Here is a 21,153-nt window from a genome sequence, read left to right as displayed (position 1 = left end):
TCCTACCGCCACTTGCACGCGTTACGTAACCGACTCTGTAGCCAGAATGAATGGCAAAAGAGAAATAAAGGGGAATGGCGGCGAGGAAATAATGCTGACCACAAACGGTGGGCAACAAAGGGAACGGCTAAAGTGAACGAACGTGATCACTCAGACGGTTGGAGAGCTCTAAGCTCGGTTCAAAAGACGTGCGAGAAACACCGCGTTGCGGACTTATGAAGCCGGAGCTAGGCATGCGCTATAGGCATGCGCCCGTACTGAAAAACAACTATAGTTTTCGAATTGGGGCGTAATTATTTAGCTATAGCGAGACGTGCATTCACATCCGCTTGTCACCTCCTCCGCATTGAGAGAAGCGCTGAATTTCACCGTGAACAAGGAAAGGGTAATCAATCAATCAATCAATCAGTCAGTTTTATTAGCTGCTGGTGCAAGAGTTCATACAGGGCAGTTCGTGAAATTTCCTGTAAAAAAGAACACGAAAGAAAATTAAAACTAAACTAAAAAACGTCTGTGTGTGCGGCAGAGGAAAACTTCCCGAGAGAGAAAAAAATAAGAAAAAACCCAAAATGGTAATTAAAAGGAGTTTGCGTCCGGCCGAATGAAACCTTCTACGCGGCCAACAAAAAGTTGATTAAAATAGTTGGGGCACGTTTTGGAAAACTTACCTGGGCCCGGGAATGTAATCCGCGTCCTCATGCTGTGCAGCCTTACATGCTGATTTAGTGCATGCAGCGAGCAACGGGAATTTGTCCTTCGCAGAGGTCGGCACGAGTTCTCTGTGGCGAGTGGACGCAAGGAAGCAACGGCCATGTCGTCGTCGAACGCCCCTCGACTTCGTGTGTGCGTCTTGGGCGCCGGGCCGAGCGGCCTGACGTGCGCACGCCAAATGCTCGACTATGGATTCGACGTGGTGCTGTACGAGCGGTCCGCGACGATCGGGGGCCTTTGGGCCTACCACGACGAAGACGTCGACGGGCAGGCCTCGGTCATGCGCACCACCATCATCAACACGAGCAAGGAGATGAGCGCCTTCAGGTATATGCGCCTATTTCGCGCAGTGCGAACAGCCTGCATTGCAGCAACTGAAACTAGCACAAGTGGGATATTTATTTATTTATTTATTTATTTATTTATTTATTTATTTATTTATTTATTTATTTATTTATTTATTTATTTATTTATTTATTTATTTGAAATACTGCCAGTCTCTTTTTGAGACCGAGGCAGGCGGGCATACAAGGGTGTATTCATATACATACAAAAGTACTTAGTCGGTAGGTAGTACAACAGTATAAGAACGAAAAGTCAAAACAATAACAAGGGTCAAGTAACTCTGATGTAAGCGTCATATTTTTTAGATTACACATATTTATAAAGGATACAAAGGAAGTGAAACATGTAGAAGGGTTGAGCAACACATAATATAAGCATAATAATTTGACATAATAATATAAAGACCGCAACCTTAACACAGTAGAGCTAATCAATAAACTGATTAATTAATCAGGGCACTGAACTGTCGACGAATTCAACGAAAATGCGAATATAAAGAATTCTTTAGCAGAACCATAAGGTTTCGCTACGAGGACCATGCGGAGTCCGGCAGCGATAAACGACCATGGGTGTAGCAGCCTTGCGCTGCATGTTGCGGAGGAAACGTTTAAAGATTGACAAAGACGCCCCACTAACCTATACCACACGTGTCTCTTAAAGCAAGCTGCATTTTAGCGATCCATATTTAAAGATTCTCACGCAAATTCTGGCTACACATAATTGGAAGTGAAAGTATTCGCAGTATATAGGGCTCTAGTTGTCGGCCATGAATGTAACAGACGGTTCAGGGTGCAAAAGCTGCGCCCCAGACAAGTGAGCGACGCATGTACACATTCGGTGGCGCCCCTGTGTGCCACTGAATATATATTTTCTCGACGTGTCCTCAGTTCAGGTCTACGAGAGCGTAAATCTCTTGAGTGTTACAAATCGTGGCTTGAAGCAAGGCACGCCACAAGTCATAATTTTAGCCAGACTAGGTCGCATATGCCCCCATAGTAAATCAAATTTGATCAGCATAGTACTTCAATTCGTAGATGTTCGGTCCGACGTATGGCCATCCGTCGTAAAAAAAAATTAGCAGTGGCTTAGCTCGGCTATGCCAGGATATACGTAGCGTGAGCTAAGGTTCAGCTGGTTATTCTTAGGTTTCCTGGTTGTCTAGGATTAGCTGATTATCATGCGTACTGCTGCTAAAACGATTTCCAATCCAATCCAATCCAATTCAGTCGCGGCGGCGGCGGCTCCGGCGCACCAGCCGTGCGCCGTAAGACGTCACTGCTCCTCGCGCATGCGCAGCACGGCGCCACAGGAGCCACGCGGAACTGTTCAACCTCGGCCAGTGTAGCTCACGCTACAAAATCCCGCTCTTACACGTGCTTGATTGGTATACCTCTTTGGCGCAGTGACTTCCCGCCACCCAAGGACCTTCCAAACTACATGCACAACTCCAAGATGGTGTCCTACTTCCGGAGCTACGCCGACCACTTCGGCGTGACGCCGCTCGTGAGGACGAAACACGACGTGGTGCAGGTCACCCCCGCCGCCGACTACGAGGAGACAGGCCGCTGGGAAGTGCTCGTGCGCGACCTCGAGGCGAACAGCGAGCGGCGGGAGAAGTTCGACGCCGTGTGCGTCTGCGTGGGGCATCACGTGTACCCGAACGTGCCCACCTTCAAGGGCCAGGAGAATTTCCGCGGCAGGATATTCCACACCCACAGCCTCAAGAACGCCGACAAGTTCCGAGACCGCAGGGTCGCCGTGGTGGGCATCGGCAACTCTGGCGTCGATGCAGTCGTCGACGCCAGCTACGTGGCCTCCGAGGTAGGGGGCTCTTCCAACACGGCTTTCCGCCTTCTTCGTGCAGCTGAGCATGCTTGTACGCACTCGGGTTGCGTGTGGGAACGAGGCTGTTGGCCCTCCTCAACACGTGGACGACGAAGGCACGTGATGAGTGGTCGTGACGAGCTCAACCATGGTCGCGGTGTAAAGGCTCGCAAAATTAGCCCTTCCGCCGTATACGAGGGGCGCAGTCCATTGTTTCCCAATCCGATGGCTGTTCGAGCAAAAGCTTAGAATTGCCCACACTATAAGGACGGAGTGAATGAATGAATGAATGAATGAATGAATGAATGAATTTAATGCAGAGAGGATGCTAAAAAGCTCTGTGGGTAGGGGATGGAAAAGAGGATTGGGTGGGAAAGACGTCACAAGTAATGTTCCAAGTTTCACTATCAATGTAGCTGTCTCTCGAGGTCCCGTTGGAGCAACACACACACACTGACCTTCCGTTGAAAGGGGGGGGGGGTGTCCGGCATAGTTCTTGATGGCACATTACGGCTGGTGGGGCAAGATGGAAGCGCATAAGCACGGAGAAAAAATTAGGAGCCGCTCCATCCTCTGAAGACAGACGGACCGCTAAGCTGCATAAAATACACATCCAACACGTGTTTAGAGAATGTAAAGTCGTCCACACAGGCTTAGGTGGAGCAGCATATCCGTGGCATAGCTCGAACATTACGACGCAGAACGGTTCAAATAAGTGTGGAGGACTTGAGTTCCACCTCTAACTCTAAATAAGTGCAGTATGTATACCTTACGCTAAGAAATGAAAAGACGGTGAGTGCGGGACTGAGCGTTGCTCCAGCCAAGACGGTGGACGACCCTACGCGCATTTATTTTTATGATCTAGTAACGCTAGTGACAATGGATTTATGATTACATGGTGAAACTTAGAAGTACTTCAGTGCCAGCCTATAGCAAACACGTGGGGCTGTTCGCTCCCCCACGCCCTCCACAGAAGCCCATGTGGTGACAGCAGACGGGCACTCCAGAATCTTTGCAACCTCGCGCTGCGAACTATCTAACTGTGAATGAGCCTGGTGCGTGACAGTTGAACGCGACGGCACGTGCGTAGAACGGGTGCACGCCGAGGAGAGCTCTGACTTTGGGGATGATTCCACGTGAATTGCGCCAGTCGGAGTAATCCACGACCACGTCAGGCGACGAAAAGCTATGTACGCTCATAGTCCCCGCGGTTTTCTAATGGAATGATGCGCTAGGCGTATCCTCATTTTTTCTAGCTGTGTTGGTCATTTTTTTTTTTCTATAGGAACACGGGAAAGACGTAATATTGTCTAGTTTCGTACTTTTAGGAACCGCGCCAAAACTTTCTTAACAAAAAAGGCGTTGGCACTGCGCGCTGGAGAAGATAGTCAGCGGACCGTGTTTGGTCTCAACACCTTCAATAATAATAGTCATGAAATTCTCTTCGCTTTGTTTGGCGCTCTTTGCCCCAGCTGGCCTTGCGCCAAAAAACTCTAACGATCATCATCATCATCTCTTCGCAGAAAATATTCTTGTGCGTGCGGCCGAAGTGATATTCGCAAGCAAAACTCATTCGTTGTTAGTACAGGGAAAGGGACCCACTAGCAGAGGGGTTGGAAAGCGATGATGATATCCATGTCTGAGGGGTTTTATTTATCTGACGAATTTATTTATGCTCTGCAAAGCCCCATACGCCAGATATTTTTCATAGAGCTATCATAAAATTTAATGAAACCGGGTGCCATTTATATGTATACATTTCTTTGTCATAAGGGAATTAAATTCATCATATAGCTTGACAGAATATGTAGTTACGCCCTAATTGCACTAGTACACTAAAGCACTTGTGGTTGATAAACAAAAAGCTAAAAGCAGTAGGATACCTTCTTTGCGCTTGTTTTATGCCGTTCCAGAGCCGTTGACTATCAGGCCGCCGGGTGACGCATATCAACTACCAGTCGCGGCCCGAATGCAAGCTGTGGCCTCGCGCATGTTTTCAGTCCTATGAGAAACGAATAATTGCTCACGCGTCCGCTTGCTTCACTGCAACTGGCTTCGAAAGACGATAGCGTTCCTGCTTCCTCTGCCACTTAGGGGGCCCTCCTTTCTGCCCCTCCTCGCCTTTCACACTCGTCCCCTACTCTCTCCCTCTCCTCCCAGTCTCCTCCTCACTGTCCCATTTCACCTTCCTCCATCCTCACCTTCCTCACCTCATTTTCCTTCCTCCCCCTCCTCTCCTCACAATCATCTTCCCTTCACCAAGCTCCCACCAATTAACAGTGGGTCAGTCGCCCACTACTGGCAGAGCAGGCTCACCATGAACGACAGACAGACAGACAGACAGACAGACAGACAGACAGACAGACAGACAGACAGACAGACAGACAGACAGACAGACAGACAGACAGACAGACAGACAGACAGACAGACAGACAGACAAACCAAAATTTCCCGCGCTAGGGTAGCCCATGCACAGCTATCTTCTTTGAAGAGAGAATTTCTCCAATAAGCACCACTTCGCAGGTGTACCTGTCCACGAGGCGAGGTGCCTGGGTGGCAAGGCGCGTTGGCCCCAACGGAATGCCCATCGACATCTTCCTGACCACGCGGCTCAAGAACTACATGACGCGAATTGTGCCTCGGTCGACAACCGACGACTACCTGGAGAACATCGCGAACGGCTTTTTCAACCACGAAGCCTACGGACTAAAGCCGAAGCACCGCTACAGCTCCCAGCATCCGACGGTTAACGACGCCCTGCCTAACCTCATCCTCAGTGGCAAGGTGCGCGTCAAGAAGGACATCGTCCACTTCACCCAAGACGGCGTCCTCTTCGAAGGTGACGACAAGGTACGGCATGGCCGGCTGCCTGTTGCGGGTACGCCGACTGCATCCCATCTATACGACGAAAGGGTCGCAACTGCCAATTGACTTTCGTTACACTCCTAACACTGAGGTATATACCTAACTACCCGCATGCATACGGGCTCGTGGAAGCCTTTACTGGCTGACATAAGTTTTGTGAAAGGAGGGTGGTACTCGATATTCTCGTCCTTATCGGGATATAGGAAATTGGGAATGGAGCTGGAAGTTTTCCCGTATTTTGCTCTAGTTTAACCGAATAGCATACGTGAAGAACTGACCACCAGATTCAAGTGACAAAGTATTGAGTCAGTCAGAAAATACAAGAACTTCCGACAATAATTTCTTGTTTCTCTATTCTCCCGTTACATCGGACAAAGGGGAAAAAACGCCCGTCCACGTTTACAGTTTGTGAACTGTGTCGCCTGGCGTGCTTTTGTGTGCACCTTGAGGTGTTCCTTGGTAGCCATGAAACATAGCGTATAAATAGTGTACATGAAACGCGCAGACAAACAGTGCTGGCGTCGTTTCGGGCAAGTGGAAAACTACGCAAAATGGCTCGTTTGTCTTCGTGGTGGATTCTTCCGTATTTATTGCGTGTGTGGTTCCCCGCTATATTAATGTACCCGAGACAATATTCGGCTGGATTCAAATTCTGCGGCAGCCAGAGACACTCAGGAACATTACCGCAGAATAACGTATTAGTCTAGGATTGCCAGCTCTGCTATTCCCTCCCCCCTTGCAAGAGCAGTGGGAGACACTGCTGTCCAGCTCCTCCCTTCCGGACCAGCTAATATTCTTTGAGAGGGGAGCCGTGGTGAAGACGGCACATTGATTCCCGGGAATAGGGAAGCACGGTCTTCTGATCGAATCTCCAAATAACGTTGTTCTCTCGCAAGAAGCCCTCGCGTATCGAAGAGATTAAATCTGTCCTTGTCATGCCGCTTCCGTAGTGACCCTAATGTTGCTCTTCAACAAGGCAGCCTAGCTCAACGCCATCCTGAGAGAACTTAAAGGTGTCATGCCATACCGGAGGCTCCCGAGAGAACCGCTTGCCTACGTCCGACCGACGAGCCTCGCGCTCGTAGGCAGATTTCGATCTTCCCCTTGGTCGATGTCTCAGAGAGCTGCTATTATCTTAGGCGGCGACCAACTTAAACGCGCCATTTTAGTGCTAGCATGACGTTAGCCATTCTGTGTGATAACCTTTGTTATCCAGTCAGTGTTGTTTGATTCCTCGCGTTTGAACGAGGATGTTTCCTTTCCTTCTTCTTCTGCGTATTTTTCTCCGTAATGCAGTGTCAGCCATTCACTCGGCACTCTTTTTGTCCAATTCGCTATCTTACGGCACCAACAGCGCCTGTGGATAACGCGATCGATCTAATCAGAGCAATGCGGCGGTGCAGGTGACCCCCCTGGACGACGTGATCCTGGCCACGGGCTACCAGATAAAGTTCCCCTTCCTCCCCAAGGACGTGGTATCCGTGGTGGACAACCACGTGCAGCTGTACAAGTACGTCTTCCCGCCCCAAATGCGCCACCCGACGCTGGCCGTCATCGGGCTCATCCAGCCGGTCGGCGCCATATTCCCCATCTCCGAGATGCAGGTGCGCTTGCCCGCAATGCACATCGGCATCCGCTTGGTCCCGCCTTACGCGCCGGGAAAGTGCGGTGGCTCCGTGGTCATGCTCGTGCGCCGCATGTTGTCGGTGATTCTGTTTGAGGAATAAGAGGAAAGTCTGATAGCATGCTGTTGTATAGTCTCAGTTTTTACCTACGTTCAACTCGATTGATTGATTGATTGATTGATTGATTGATTGATTGATTGATTGATTGATTGATTGATTGATTGATTGATTGATTGATTGATTGATTGATTGATTGAAGGGTTTAACGCGCCAACGCAACGCAGGCGATGAGGCGGGCCGTAGTGGAGGGCTCCGGATTATTTTGACCACCCGGGGATCTTAATTCTCGCACACACTGGCGTTTTCTGCTTTTCGCCTCCATCAGAAAAGCGGCCGCCGCAGCCGGGAATCCTACGTTCAACTCGCTGCTAGGTGAATATAGGAGGACAGGATGCCACCGTGTAGAAAAGAATGATGAGGGGCTTCTACCGTGGTAGGGTCTACGCAAAAACATCACGTACAATGGGATGAAGTCGTCTTTTGTGAGAATAGTCTCGACGGGAGGGGTGAAGCGACGGGGCGAGCTTGATTCGCAAAGATGAGCAGTCCGCAGCGGGAACAGGTAACGGCGAGCGGCAGCAGTGGGAGCTTCATGCTCGGCATACCCACGCCGCAGAGCGACTGCCGTGAATGATTGATTGAGTGAACTTTATTGCGAACATTACATTACATTACAAGCGCAATGTTAGGGCGCCCGCCCGATGAGAGGCATCCTTAGACAAGGATGCCCTGGAGGGGGTCTGCTCGTGTTGCCCGCTGGGTAGAGGAGTCGGAGCTGGTCAGAAACTTCCCCCACTGCTATCTGGAGAATTCCAAAGCACGTTCGCACAGCTCAGCGACGACGATCAAACTCGTCGCTTTCCGCTGCCGATCGAACTATCGCGAGAAGCCGAAACTTATAAGCCTGCCAAAACAGCAAACATGCCTCGACACATCACTGTAACGCTTACGCCGCATATCACACAACACGACACTACGTACGCCCATGAATCTTTTTTTATCTTCGTTCGTTACTTACAATACCCAACATGAGTACGCATATATATAGCGCTGTGGTCGGTCCTTACACGCATTCTGCGTTGCGTTCGCAACGTCCTAGCGGCCGGGTGTTGCGCACAAGTAGCCAGCGGAGAAACATGTTCCGGATGTGTGAGCATTACTTTTTCTGCGAGACTGGCACGTGCGGAGACCTGCAAAACTGGCCTAATTTATCGCTTTAAAAATCCCTTGTTTTAAACAAATTCTCATGCCGTACAAAAAGTAGCCCAAGAAAGACTATCACCTTTAAAATGGTATAGTAAGGGGTGCGCATGCGCATATGCCCCTTGTGCTCACACTCGAAGAGGCGCGAAAGCCGGCTTCACTAGTATTATAATATATTTTCTGTGGTGGTGCACCCTTTACAGGCGGCGCAGTTTTTTTTCTTGGTATTTATTTTTTGCTAACGCCACCGGACTTAAACTCCGCTGTTAGATTAATGTTGTTTATCAATACGTCCCGCATAAGGTAGCGCCGGGCAATTCAACGTTGCGTTGATTTAAGGTTGATGTAATTTTTCCCTACCCTCTTCCAGTCCCTATTTGACTACCTACTTGCCGCTTTTGAAGGACGTTTACGCAAAGGCGAGGTTGGGAAGCTTTCTTTGAATCTTTCCCGGCGTTTGGAGCTCGTCGTGATCTTCTTGCTTTGTATACGTGACGTTAATCACTGAGAAAAGCAGCGCCTACGCGTACATAAGAGCAAAGGACAGAAGCGAAACATCCGCCCAAACTTAAATAAACAGCCACGCCAACGAGCATATCTTCGCGGGTTGACGATCTTATCCTCGCTAGTGCGGGCACGTAGCCCCCACTGAGGAAAACTTCTGCCAAGGTAACAAAACTCGGAAGAGCGAGTGTTCAGTAGCCTGGGTGCGTTACCGTCTGCGCGCGCGCCATCTAAGCGCGAAGATCGACAAACTTGAGCACTAACATCATTTAAAGCTTCGTTACACGTAGGTTAGGTCTACAAGATGTTCGTTACATCTGATAATTTTTTTCTCTTTTACCTCCACCGCTCCCCGTTGGAGAGTTAACCTAGACAACAAAAGTGCGGTATAGGAAAACGTGGAGGGCCTAATCTCATTTCTTCTATGCGCGCACGCAGAGCCGCTGGATGGGCGAGCTGCTGTGCAAGAGGCGCTCCCTGCCCTCCGCGGAGGCCATGTACGAAAACATCCGCCGGAAGCAGGAGGCCATGCGACGGCGCTACGTGGGCTCGCCGCGCCACACCATCCAGGTGGACTGGATCAACTACATGGACGAGCTGGCCAGCCAGATCGGCGCGCGGCCTCAGCTGCTCAAGTACTTCTTCACGGACAACGAGCTGTTCCGCGTGCTACTGGGGCCCGCCGTGCCCTACCAGTTCCGGCTCGAGGGCCCGAAGCGGTGGGCCGGCGCCCGGCAGGCCATCCTCGACGCGAACCAGCGAGTGCTGTACCCGCTCAACGACCGCTGCTTCTCTTTCGAGCGCAAGGGCCAGACGCAGTCGGCCTTCCTCTACGCCTTCGCCTTCCTCTTCGTGCTCGCTGCCGCCTTCGTCTTCTCCGGCCTGCGCCAGCGCGTTTGACCGGGCCCTTCCACCTGTACAGAACACCCGAGGGAAAGAAAGGAGTCTGTGGGGAGGCATCGTGGAAGATGCCCTCCGTGATGTGCTATAACGCTGTCCAAAAATACGCGGCTGCGGGCATTAGCCATGTAGGCCATGCAAAGATACAGCTGTGTCCAGAGTTATGTGCAGTGCATATAATTGAGGCGTGGTATGTAGAAACCTTTGTGACCACACAAATGGTTGGTTCTGCCACTCAGGACAAGTAGGTTACGTGGTATCCAGATATTTACCTCTTTAGCTCCAAGAAGAAAAGTGAAAGTTTTGCAATAAAGTGTTTGTTTCAAGCGTGTGTATATAAGTATGTGCATGAAACAGAGCTATTGTGCAGTCCACCATTTATAATTCATATCGTCTTCGCGGTCCGCGGCTGTCGCATCGTCTCTGCAATTAGTAACCGTAGGGCGTCAGCCTTGTGCGGATCTTCACCTCTCCTGACCCCATGAGAGAGTACTAAGTGCAGAGGTGAGCACCTTCGTAACCTTCCCACATGGACGATGTCAGTCTACTGTTTAACGGCGAAATGGAACCATGCTGCGGTTAGATTCGTAATTCGCAGCGAAGACAATGCGCATGTATAATACGACCCTTTTATTGCTTCACTGAGTTTTACGCGATTTGGGTGCCCTCAGTAGTTTGATGGAGAGGATCCGAATGATGGGGCTTCCAGACAGTGCCCCACCTTCAACTCGATTAACGCCCGTTTGGAGCGTTCATGGTGACTTCTTATATGTCGCATATGAGCACCGTATACGGAGGTAGAGGATGTCGTACATGGGATCTGACGGAACAGGGTCTTAGCCCTGTCACCAATTTTCGCTACGCAATTTCTACCACCGTATGGTGGCACAGCGCGCTACCTTTGCATCAATACTCATGGACCCCAAGGTAGGCATTTTCGAACTGGGGAGGAGGGGGTGGGGAAGCAGACAACGCCAGTAAGTGTTTTTAATTAAATGATGATTGTCTATAATTATTTTGTTGTCCCGAGCTACGCATAATATTTCGTGGCTTTGATGTCTGCTCTCACCACAACAATCACGCATTTTGCCAGCTCCGACGAAGTACCGCCCGAGTGCAAACCAACGATGACCCAGTACTGACGAAGTCAGGAGAAGAGCCCTGTGTTACCATAAAGGGGCATGCGGTCCCTGCAATACTGGTCACGGCCCGGGTGCAGACTATTTTATCTGTCCGTCGACGTGTTGCGTACCGTTTACGGAAGGTTAGAAACCCCATGGAGCGGGCCACAGTTTCACTTAGCCTTGCACTTTCTGGACAGAAATCCGGAAAGTGCAAGGCTAAGATCTGTCTAGGGACTTTGCTGGCACTTCCTTCATTCTTCTCCGGTGCTGCAAGAATCTCAAGGATCTGGACTTGGAGATGGGCCACTGCACACACCCAACTCTATACACATGCAATTGTGAATTCTGCCTCTACCACATGGTGGGAAAGGGGGTGCTGTCACACACAATCTCTTGCCCCAAACCCCAACCCCTCATTTATGCAGTGGAATGGTCGTATGGCCAGCTCAAACCAGGACCACCAACATCTGGTAGACCGGGCGAGACAGGCCGCCCACCCAGACCCAGGGCTTCCTTAACTAAGAAGGACCCCAAACTGGTGGCCAACCAAACAACTTCGGTTGCTACTTCTCAACCTCGGGCCGGCAAAGGAGGGGCGGGGGGGGGGGGGGGGGGGTCGCATGGTCACCTGTCGGGACATTACTCAGTATTACCGCCTTAGTCGGATGCATTTCCCGGCCACGCTCCCACCTTAAAGGCCAACTGCAGTCATAATTTCGACCTCCTGAAAACGTTTCCGTATAGTCAGCTTAAAGGACTGCAATATACAAAGTATGACAGCTGAAATACGCGTATCCGCTGTGCAAACAACCGTCATAAAATCGGAGATTTCGAAAGCGAAATTGAGTAGAGCGCGGCCATAACGGCCACGCTGAAGTGACCTTTCAGCCAGCCCATCCGGCGAGCGAGCGGCCGCACGCAGCCGGCCGGCCGGCGCAAACCTGCGCGCAACGCTTCGCCCTCGTAGCAGCCCTGTGAGAAGCGAGCCCAGTTAAGGCCCGGCCTGGCCGTAGGAAAAAGCGCAGGGCCGACCGCAGTGTCACTTCCGCTTCATAACTGCTTGCGCGATCCGCCGACAGTGTACCGTCGCCTGCGACGGAGCTATTTTAAACACTTCTGATTGATTAATGAACCACGCATTTCACAAGGTTAGCAGTCATTAAGAAAGAAGAAAACGTGGCGCAAACTAGGCGTGGACGAAGAAAACAAGGTAAGACATATACAGGTCCAACTGTTTATTTAACCACACGAATTTATACATGACTTATCTAAACAGAAACAACAACAACAAAAAACAATGTATAATCATGCTAACAAGTGTAAAAGGTGGTGACAATGTCTAAAATGAATAAGTACAACACTGCTGAAAAAAAATGACAACAAATCTACTTCAGCCTCAAGAGCAATCAAGATGGTCCAATAGCGCTTGCGTGCATTCCAGGCGCAGACCAAACAGAAAAGAGGGAAGGACAACTGCGGGTGCTAAACTACGCGCTGTGATTTAATATAATGACATTTCTTTGTCACTTAACGCTAGTGACGGCGTGCTGACACACTTGTCGCCTGCTCTTTTGATAAAAAACGCCTCGATCACCTCCCTTTCCGTTTTGTTTCTTGCTCTCCTGAGAGAGGTCGTCTTATCCAGGAGTGGCTCGCACGCACAGCGCTTGCAGTGGTCTGCAAGGTGCCCACACATGTTGCTGCTGACGGCCAACCGGTGTTCTCTGGCACGTTCGTTGAAGGAACGTCCAGTCTGACCAATATATACCCTTTCGCACTTCAAGGGGGTACTGTGAATGACGTTACTAACACCCTCGGTGTAGAGCGTTGCGTGCTTCTTTGAGCATGACTCCGGTATCTTATTGGCCATCATAGAGCAAACTTTAGCCAGTTTGCACGGGGCGGAGCACACAACGCACACTTTATACCTGGATGCGACCTTCTTGACGTAGTGCGAAAGCCTGTGGATGTACGGTATTACGTGCGTTTTCATTTTTTCTTTCTCTTCCTGCACTTTCTTACCGTTTTTTATCTTCTGCAGGATGCTTTCACACAAACTTGTCATAACGGTAGGAAGAAATCGGGCGGCTTCCAAGCGGCTGATCTGATTGCTAAAACTTGCAATCACATTGTGCTCGCAAGATTTCGTTAGGCCGAATTAAGGCATGTGCCGGCTATTCCCCTCTTTATCAGCTTGGAATGCGCGCTGTCGTATGGAAGAAGGCTTTCTTTTTTTTCTTGGGTAGTAAATCAGTGTGGTCCTTTGCGAAGGTGAGTTTGAGGTCCAAAAATTGCATCGAATTCCCCTGAGGCACCTCTCTGGTGAAGTCTAGCCCGCCAGATTCAGATAAAAAGGTATTACCGTAGTCACACCTGCCACAGCAACGTCAAGGTTAGAATCAGTCAAATTTAAAAGCACAATTCGTCCACATATCCAAAAATTCTAACCACATTAAAATTAAAATTGGCGATTTTTGCGTTAATGCGCTTGTCAATGTATGCTATAGGTAAATGTCACACAAAACCGGGGCAACAGAGGAACCAACGCAAATACCATCTTTTTGAACATAGAATGAATCATTGAAACACACGATGGCGTACTTGAGGTACACTTCTAAAACTGCTCTGTCCTCATGCCAGCATTGTTCTGGAACTCAACTTCACCCGACGCCTCTATTGTTTCGCGCACTGCTCTAAACAAGCCCTGCTGGGGTACAGAATAAAACAGACCTTGCACATCAATAGAAAAAACAGTATTTATACAGACGCCAACTCGCCTTCCGCAAGAGCTTGCACAAGTTCGATCGAGCTACGCACCAAGAAAGGGACCTGCAGGGTAAGCTTGGTGAGAATGCGCTGGAGATACGTGCTGACCTCTTTTTGCCGGGATCGTCCCTCAGATATAATCGCTCTCAGTGGGCACTCTGGCTTGTGCGTCTCGCCCGTAAAGAGAACTTCCGGGTCGCTCTTCTTAGCCTTGGTGACAGCCTTTCGGAGTTGCTCTAAATTTCGTTTTTTTTTTTTTTTTGCAACCAGAGGACCACGGCCTTTTGCTTCTTTGGTATATCTTGGGAGGGTTTGAAGTTCTTTTGTATCGCCTCGTTAGCCTTAGCATCAAATATTCCTAGCGGCATTACGACAAAACCCCCCTTCCTTGTCGACTTCAACAATCGTTAACCCTTCATCTTTCAAGCATTTGACAATCTTTCTAAACGGAGGTTTTTTAAGTGGCTTGCCACTTACAGTCCGCAGAAGGCAGTCGACCACGTCTCCAGTGGCTCGTTCCCGGTCCTGCTCGCACGTACGGCTCGCTACACCTCGGACCATGGCTACAAGTTGAGTCCTTTTTGAGGCGGGTTCGTAGCTGAATTTTGGGCCGTTTCCTAGAACCTGTTGGACGTCACTCGAGACGGAAGTGCCTCCGAGAAAGGTTGCAGATGACGTTCGTGCAGCCGCCCGGCCTCGTGGTGGAAGCTCGATGGCGCGCGGGTACGAGCTCCGTGCTCTGCGCTGCCAGCAGTTGAAATTCTCGCAGGCTTCCACTGCTACCGTCTCGTTCGACAAAGACCCTCAATCAGTCATTGTAAAGGCGGACCTGGTGCCATAACTCAGACTTGAGCACCCTGCAAATTCTTCGGGCGTGGCGCCATGACGGTTCTTGAATTCCGAACAGTAGTTGCACTTCCAGTGGCACCACCTTCCGCTTGATGCAGGAGGAGAATCAGCAAGTGGCTGATTATCGGTATATCTTGGTGGCACAGGGAGCACAGAAGCCGGTCTGGTGGAGCTTGTGCGCTCTTGTGTTGGCGGTAGTGTTCCCAGCGAGCGAGGATGTCTTCCGTAAAAGCGTAACCCGTGCGGGTCTTTGTAAGAATAACAATTGTGCAGCTCGTGGGATGTTGCGGGGTATCGGGTGCTGTAGCTCGGGAATCGCTGCTCTGAGTTCTTTCTTGCTTTCTTGTCGAAGTGTTTTTCTGCGTTCCTCAGGGGAAGGATTATGTGGAAGAAAAGGCGCTGTAGACTCCGAGGGGTGGTTGAGAATTGTCTCCCTCGCCAGCCTATGGGCCTCCTCATTACCGGTGTTACCTGTGTGGCCAGGTATCCACTGTACTCGTATATCGATGTTATGGTCACGCTGGAAGGTTCCACAGAGTTATTTTATACGATGAGGTGTAGTGCGTCATCGTGGTGGGGTACGTAACGCTTTGGTGGCTTCGAGGCTATCCGTGAAGATTATCACTCTAGTTGTACTTTGAGCTATAACGTCTGGGATCATGTGGGCACCTATGAGGATGGCTTGGAATTCGAGTTCAGTAGTGGAAATGACTTTATTAATAGAGAAACACTGCGTGCTCGTTCGGCTTAGGTCGGTTGCAGCAAGTGCTATGAGGAGGCTAGTTTCGCCTATGGACCCATCTGTGTAAATAGTTGCGCCTGTTGATTGCACATTAGACGTGACAGTCGCCTGTGTCTTTCGTTGGTGTGTGTGGCTAGTCTTTTGGGTCTTCGTTGGTAACGGCTTCGAGTGGGTAACCAGCACATCTTCCCATGAAGGTATGGTTGGTTCGAACGCTGTAGCTTTGAAAGATCGGTCGTCGAGTTCCAACAGACGTTGACCTTGGGGCGTGAGTAGGCGCCTGTCGTGATCCGTCTGTGTCCGGTGTGTTACAAATAAAAACGCCAAGAAACGCACACGGACGCGCCTCCATACCCTTCCCGGGAAAGGCCCCTGAAATTACTGAAGACTGCAGACCACGCGGTGTGCACGTGGACCGAGATGGCAAGTTGCCCGAGTTGGTCTGCGTACGAAAGACGGGAGCATGCGGCGCTGTGTTTCTCTCCCCTCTTGTCCCCGTCTTTCAGGCGCTCCGATATGGGCACTTGGGCAGCCCAACGCCGGTCGGGAAAACACGTCGCAGCAAGCTCAGTGCACGCTTCGAATTCGAAGCCAGAGCGCAACACGTTCAACGGAAGCACTCCTCAGCCCCGGATTCTCGCTAAACCGACATCGCCCAATCCCCACCATCCCCCCTCTCGACCCTATCAGTCACGGACAACGAGGGCACCGTTGTCAACGCAGCTACCTTCCTTCGTCTCTCTTCAGCCGCTGCTGAAGCCACCGACGACATTGCTTTCGTGGTGGCTACCCGCACATTCACCACCCGCCTAACCATAATCACCGACTCTCAACAAGTCTGCCGACATTACCTCCTGGCGTTCAAGCTCCTGAAATCCATTCGCGATCAACCTACAATAACCATCGCATGGAACCCGCGAGATGCCTCGCTCTCTGCAGGAATGAAGCAGCGTTCATGCCCGCGCTCACTTCCGGGCGTTCCCTACAGGGCCAGCTAGGCTGCCTGGCCGTTTGTGGGAAAGGGGAAGGAAAGGAAGTGCACTGGGGATATTTTTTCAGCTCGGCAGGGAGGCTCACCTGCATACGACCAAGTACGGGGGAAGGGAAGTAGAGGGGGAGTGAAATGATAAATTAGAGTGTTAGAAATCGAGAGAGGGAGAAAGATATAAAGAGAGGAGAAAGAATAAGAGATAGGGCTGCCGGTCCGGGAACACCAGAGGCCGGTCGTCTACGGTATGGAGCAGATGGGCGAAGACTTCCCGTTGGTTTGCCGCAGGCCCCTTCGGGAACAGATGGTCCTCCAAGCCGGCGCTGGGAAGCCCTCGACGCTAGAGCGCTCGGTGGAGCGAGGCTACGGTGGAGCTCTGTACTCGGCGTCGCGTGGTGGGGACAGAGGCAGCTTGGGTGCTCCAGCGTCTCTGGTTCCGAACAGTCCTTGCGCCCGTGTCGTTGCAGGCGCACCGAAACCGAAAACGGTGCAGGCGCACCAAAAACTACCAGACGGGGTTCGGTCAACACGGTAACCACGGAACAGACGAAGCACACGGACTGCTAAAACTCTCTATTCACAAAAAAAGATAACCCGAAGCGACTTTTGAGTGCAGATAACGGTATAAATACTTCGAGTGTGGTTAAGAAGTAATGCAGTGTTGTAGTTCGCACTCGCTGTGCAAATAAAAACACTACTTGTGTTGTGATTATGAGACCCATGGCATGATGAGGCCAATCATTCTGGAGTGTGAAGTGTTGAGTCGGTTGAGTGAATCGAGTTTCTTACTAACATAATCTTGCTTTGACCATGCCTAGAGCACACGTGTAATGTTAGGAATGTTTAAAGCATATTATATCTGCAACATCGGCACAGACGCTGTGTGACATGGAACCGGCTACGTTGTCGCATGCATTGGAACGTTTCAGGGAGAACTGCAAGGATTTCTTCTATCAACGCACCGTGACCGAAATTACAAAGGTTCCTAGCGCTCTGGAGTTTTACAGACGATGGGTTTCACCCAACGTGCCCCTCATTATCCGCGGAGGTGTGTCCCATTGGGAAGCTGTAAAGAAGTGGACTCACGCGTATTTAAGAGAAACGATTGGAAATGTGTCTGTCACCGTCGCTGTCACGCCGAATGGTCTTGCCGACGCCGTGCACGGAAGCTTGTTTGTTACTCCCGAGGAGCGTGTCATGAAGTTTGGAAAATTTCTGGACATTTTAGAAGGACGCGAACAGTCAGAGGCCGTCTTCTACATCCAAAAGCAAAACTCGAACTTCACCGATGAGTTCGTGACGCTCGCGGGCGACGTCGAAAGAGACGTTGCCTGGGCGACAGAAGCCTTCGGCAAGGTGCCGGACGCCGTCAACTTCTGGATGGGGGACGGGCGTGCCGTGACTTCCATGCACCGTGATCACTATGAGAACATCTACTGCGTTGTCTCTGGATGGAAGGAGTTCATCCTTCTGCCACCGACCGACTTACCGTGGGTGCCTTACGAGAAGTACAGCACGGGCACGTTTTGTGAGAACCAGGATGGCCAGTTCGACATAGTTGCTTCAGGTATGCACGAAGAATGCCAGCGATTCGAAACAAACTATTGAGAAGAACTGGAGTAATGACCAGTCCTTGCCTCCTTGGCAGGTCTTACTCTGTCAGTTGTTCACTTGAACTACTTTTCAAACCCAAAGTGGCGCGAGTCCACGCCAGTACACCACAGATGAAGGAAGCTCAAGAACGCAGCCAAACGAGTGAACTCGCAAGTAGCAAAATCCACCATCGTCGTTACGTAGGCTTGCAGAGCAAAGCATTACATCATCTGACCATTCAAGGCAGAAGCAAGGCGTCTCAGGCATTCAAGTGAACTTTTATGATTTAACATTTACGAGCTGGAAGAAGTACTTCTTGTTTCGTGAATGCGCGATGCCAAAACAGCTTCGCTGGATAATCTGCTACCATATGAATGATTCGGCTTGTGTATCCTTCTCGTAGCATCGACACTGTAAATTTTACAAAAGCGTCACTGCACAGTAGCATCAAATTGTTTGTACTGGACAGCTGGAGGGTGATTGGTTCCGCAATCGCAGCAATATCGGTTGCCTTAAAAACTAACCGAGAAAAACAAGAATGTCAGGGCCACCTCGTTGGCTCGTTTTGTGATCATTTTCTGTTAAAACAATGAATTTGGGCATTCAGAAACATACAAAAAAAATCCTTTGCAGGAACATGTGTATTTAAAAATGCTAGCTAACAGCTAGCATTTCTTATTATGCTAGCTGCCTCATATTTCTGAATTATATATCCCTATCCGATCCGAGCAAGCCTTTCGATACGTTTCTGCAGCCTTACAAAGGGTAATGTGACCCAGTATGTGGCGAAGTTTAATTTTGTCGATAACCACGCGTTGGGGTTTGATTGCACAACATGCTTCACTGAGGGAAACATCTGCAACTGACTCGCATCACAATGTTTGCAATATGGTTTTGAGGCACCCCAGCATTGAAAAAAGTATGCTTAGGATGGAAGCCCTGGGAGTCTGCTGAATACCAACCCTGCATGCCTGTCAGCCTGTAATCGAAGCGGACAGTTGGTGTGCAAGATGGTGCAGGGGAACTGCTCTTCTGGGCATGGGCATTGTTTTCTTGGGCGATAATGCATGCACTTTGGCAGAAAAATACTCCGACTGCACCATGTGCATGTCTACCTAGTTTAACTCGGAGCATGCCATGTGCACTTCTACCTAGTTAAAAATTTCTTTTGAACTGGTTCAATTTCATCTTCACATCGGTGCTGCAACTGTAATTTCTCAACACAATCTTGACAAGAATAATATTGACAAACCTGTGCTTATTTTGTTGGCTAGGGGATGGCTCGGTGGTGCCCTGGATTCCCTTGGATCCTGAAATTCCGGACTTGAACAAATACCCAGGCTACCGGCAAGCCTCACCTGTGAAATGCAGGCTCAACGCTGGTGACGTGTTGTACCTGCCGTCCCTGTGGTTCCACCACGTTCGACAGAGTCACGGATGCATAGCGCTCAACTACTGGTACGACATGGAGTTTGACCTCAAGTACTGCTACTACAAGCTCCTGGAAGATGTAGCCAGGGTCGGTGCAGAACATTAAACCAGTCATTGTTGTTAAAGGTTATAGTCTTTTTTGGGCTACTTAAACACAGAAATTTTGGTCTGTCTGTCTGTCTGTGACTCGATTCAGCCACCCGGCCAAAGTGAAACAGAAGCTGTGCTATAGTCTTATATAACCATAGCCAAATCTAAACGTTCAAGTCCGGTGGCAACGGTCATACTTGTAAACACTGTTGAACAAGACATTATGCAAATTTAAGGCCGGAAATCAATACATAAGTGATATTTGCAGTGTTCCTTTATTAAAAAAATTATGGATGCTTGGTTTCTGCAATATATGAAACACTACATCAACTGCAGAAAGCCGTCGCCTGCTGTTGCCCGTGCTCCTGGCAGAATTTAAGAAATCAAACCGCAACAGTAACAAAAGGTTCCACTAGATAGGTTCCACAGTCCGCTTGGAACGCTTGTGGAGTAGGGCAACATGGTTCTATAAACTTTGTAGTAGGGTGCCTTGATTCACGCGCGTCTCCGCCGTACGGCTGCACTGGCATCGAGGCACCCGACTTAGAGCAGTGGAATGCGGTAAATTTAAATTGACTTAAGCAAATCTCTAGTGTGTTAACTTGGGAGAAACGAGATGGGAGAGGAACAGCATGAGAGAGGTGAGCGGGAAAGAGAAGGGAGGCATTTACTTGGCAGGGACGCCAGTCGACTATGGTCTTTTGTCGACATTTGCAACGAAAGGATCAGATATGCGGCCATTTTTTCTCATCTACAAGTCCTTGCTTTCTTTGTTCCAAGGAACCGCATGCACACTAGGTATATACTCTGTGTGGTTAATGCAAAGGCGCATAAATGCAAGCCTTGAGGCCAACACGGTGTTGTCAATGAGAAATTTAATTGTAACAAGCAGGATATCATACAGCACAAAGTCAGTACCTCTGGGGCTCATGACACAGGATGGAAAACGAAAGCTCTTTGTTTTTTACAATGTATAGCAACGTGCATGTGAAATTTGAGGGGCTGTTACCACTTAGAGTAACACAGAAGAGTGAGCTCAGTTAGTAACTGAAAGCTGCTCTTTCAAGGTTTTGCTCCAGCGAAACCAACTGGGGCTAGGACATTGGCTTTCAAGGAAGCTTGCAACTCCATGATATGAACAGCTCTCACACATTTTCATTAAGTACAAAATGTTATGTAAACAAAGCCGACATGCATTAAAACTCCTAAAAGCTTTTTTCTGACAAATAACACCCAAAAGAAAAGTAAGACGCCGGCAAAGCTCAATAAAAGCATGCCTCCACTAGGTCCCTACACATTGTCAAATGCATTTTTCAATGCTGAAACATTTTGTGCAAATAGCACAACACTTCCCTTGACACGGATAGTTCCTGCACTTGGCATAAATTTGACTTCGCGCAACATTGAAGGGACACTAAAATCAACTAAGTTATTGTTGTGAGTCACACTTTAAGCCTGTTACAGCTCTCTTAATGTTTGTTCAGAAACGAACAGCATGTTTATTGCTTAGGAATCAATCCTCACATTGCCCAC

General features: G+C 49.6%; 2 protein-coding genes across 3 annotated transcripts in view; both read left to right on the top strand.

Moving 5' to 3' along the window:
• The window catches only part of LOC144173964 (flavin-containing monooxygenase 5-like), a 31,188-nt gene extending 20,825 nt beyond the window's left edge, over positions 1-10,363 (top strand). For both annotated transcript variants that reach the window (XM_077702346.1, XM_077702347.1), the window contains 5 exons: positions 763-1,038; positions 2,460-2,877; positions 5,404-5,730; positions 7,149-7,349; positions 9,576-10,363. In XM_077702346.1, the coding sequence (XP_077558472.1) occupies positions 812-1,038; positions 2,460-2,877; positions 5,404-5,730; positions 7,149-7,349; positions 9,576-10,037 (1,635 nt within the window). In that variant the 5' untranslated portion in view covers positions 763-811 and the 3' untranslated portion in view covers positions 10,038-10,363. The remainder of the gene's footprint in view (positions 1-762; positions 1,039-2,459; positions 2,878-5,403; positions 5,731-7,148; positions 7,350-9,575) is intronic.
• A 6,824-nt stretch (positions 10,364-17,187) lies between these two features.
• Jmjd7 (Jumonji domain containing 7) lies at positions 17,188-19,655 on the top strand. Its single transcript, XM_077702358.1, has 2 exons — positions 17,188-18,073; positions 19,374-19,655. Exons 1-2 carry the CDS (start codon positions 17,395-17,397, stop codon positions 19,634-19,636), a joined length of 942 nt encoding a protein of 313 aa, XP_077558484.1. The 5' UTR covers positions 17,188-17,394; the 3' UTR covers positions 19,637-19,655.
• The last annotated feature ends 1,498 nt before the right edge of the window (positions 19,656-21,153 follow it).

Source organism: Haemaphysalis longicornis, unplaced genomic scaffold, assembly GCF_048455015.1.
Source record: "Haemaphysalis longicornis isolate Haplotype H1 unplaced genomic scaffold, Haemaphysalis longicornis Haplotype H1 scaffold_3, whole genome shotgun sequence".
Lineage (NCBI taxonomy): Eukaryota > Metazoa > Arthropoda > Arachnida > Ixodida > Ixodidae > Haemaphysalis > Haemaphysalis longicornis.
Note: the sequence above shows the minus strand (reverse complement) of the source record. Positions and strands in the feature narration are given on the sequence as shown.

What these genes read in the sequence shown, in the direction of transcription:
- Jmjd7 (XM_077702358.1), top strand. Translation starts at nt 17,395, where the DNA reads ATGGAACCGGCTACGTTGTCGCATGCATTGGAACGTTTCAGGGAGAAC. An exon ending in GTTCGACATAGTTGCTTCAG is followed by an intron (nt 18,074 to 19,373) that starts GTATGCACGAAG and finishes TTTGTTGGCTAG; the next exon opens with GGGATGGCTCGGTGGTGCCC.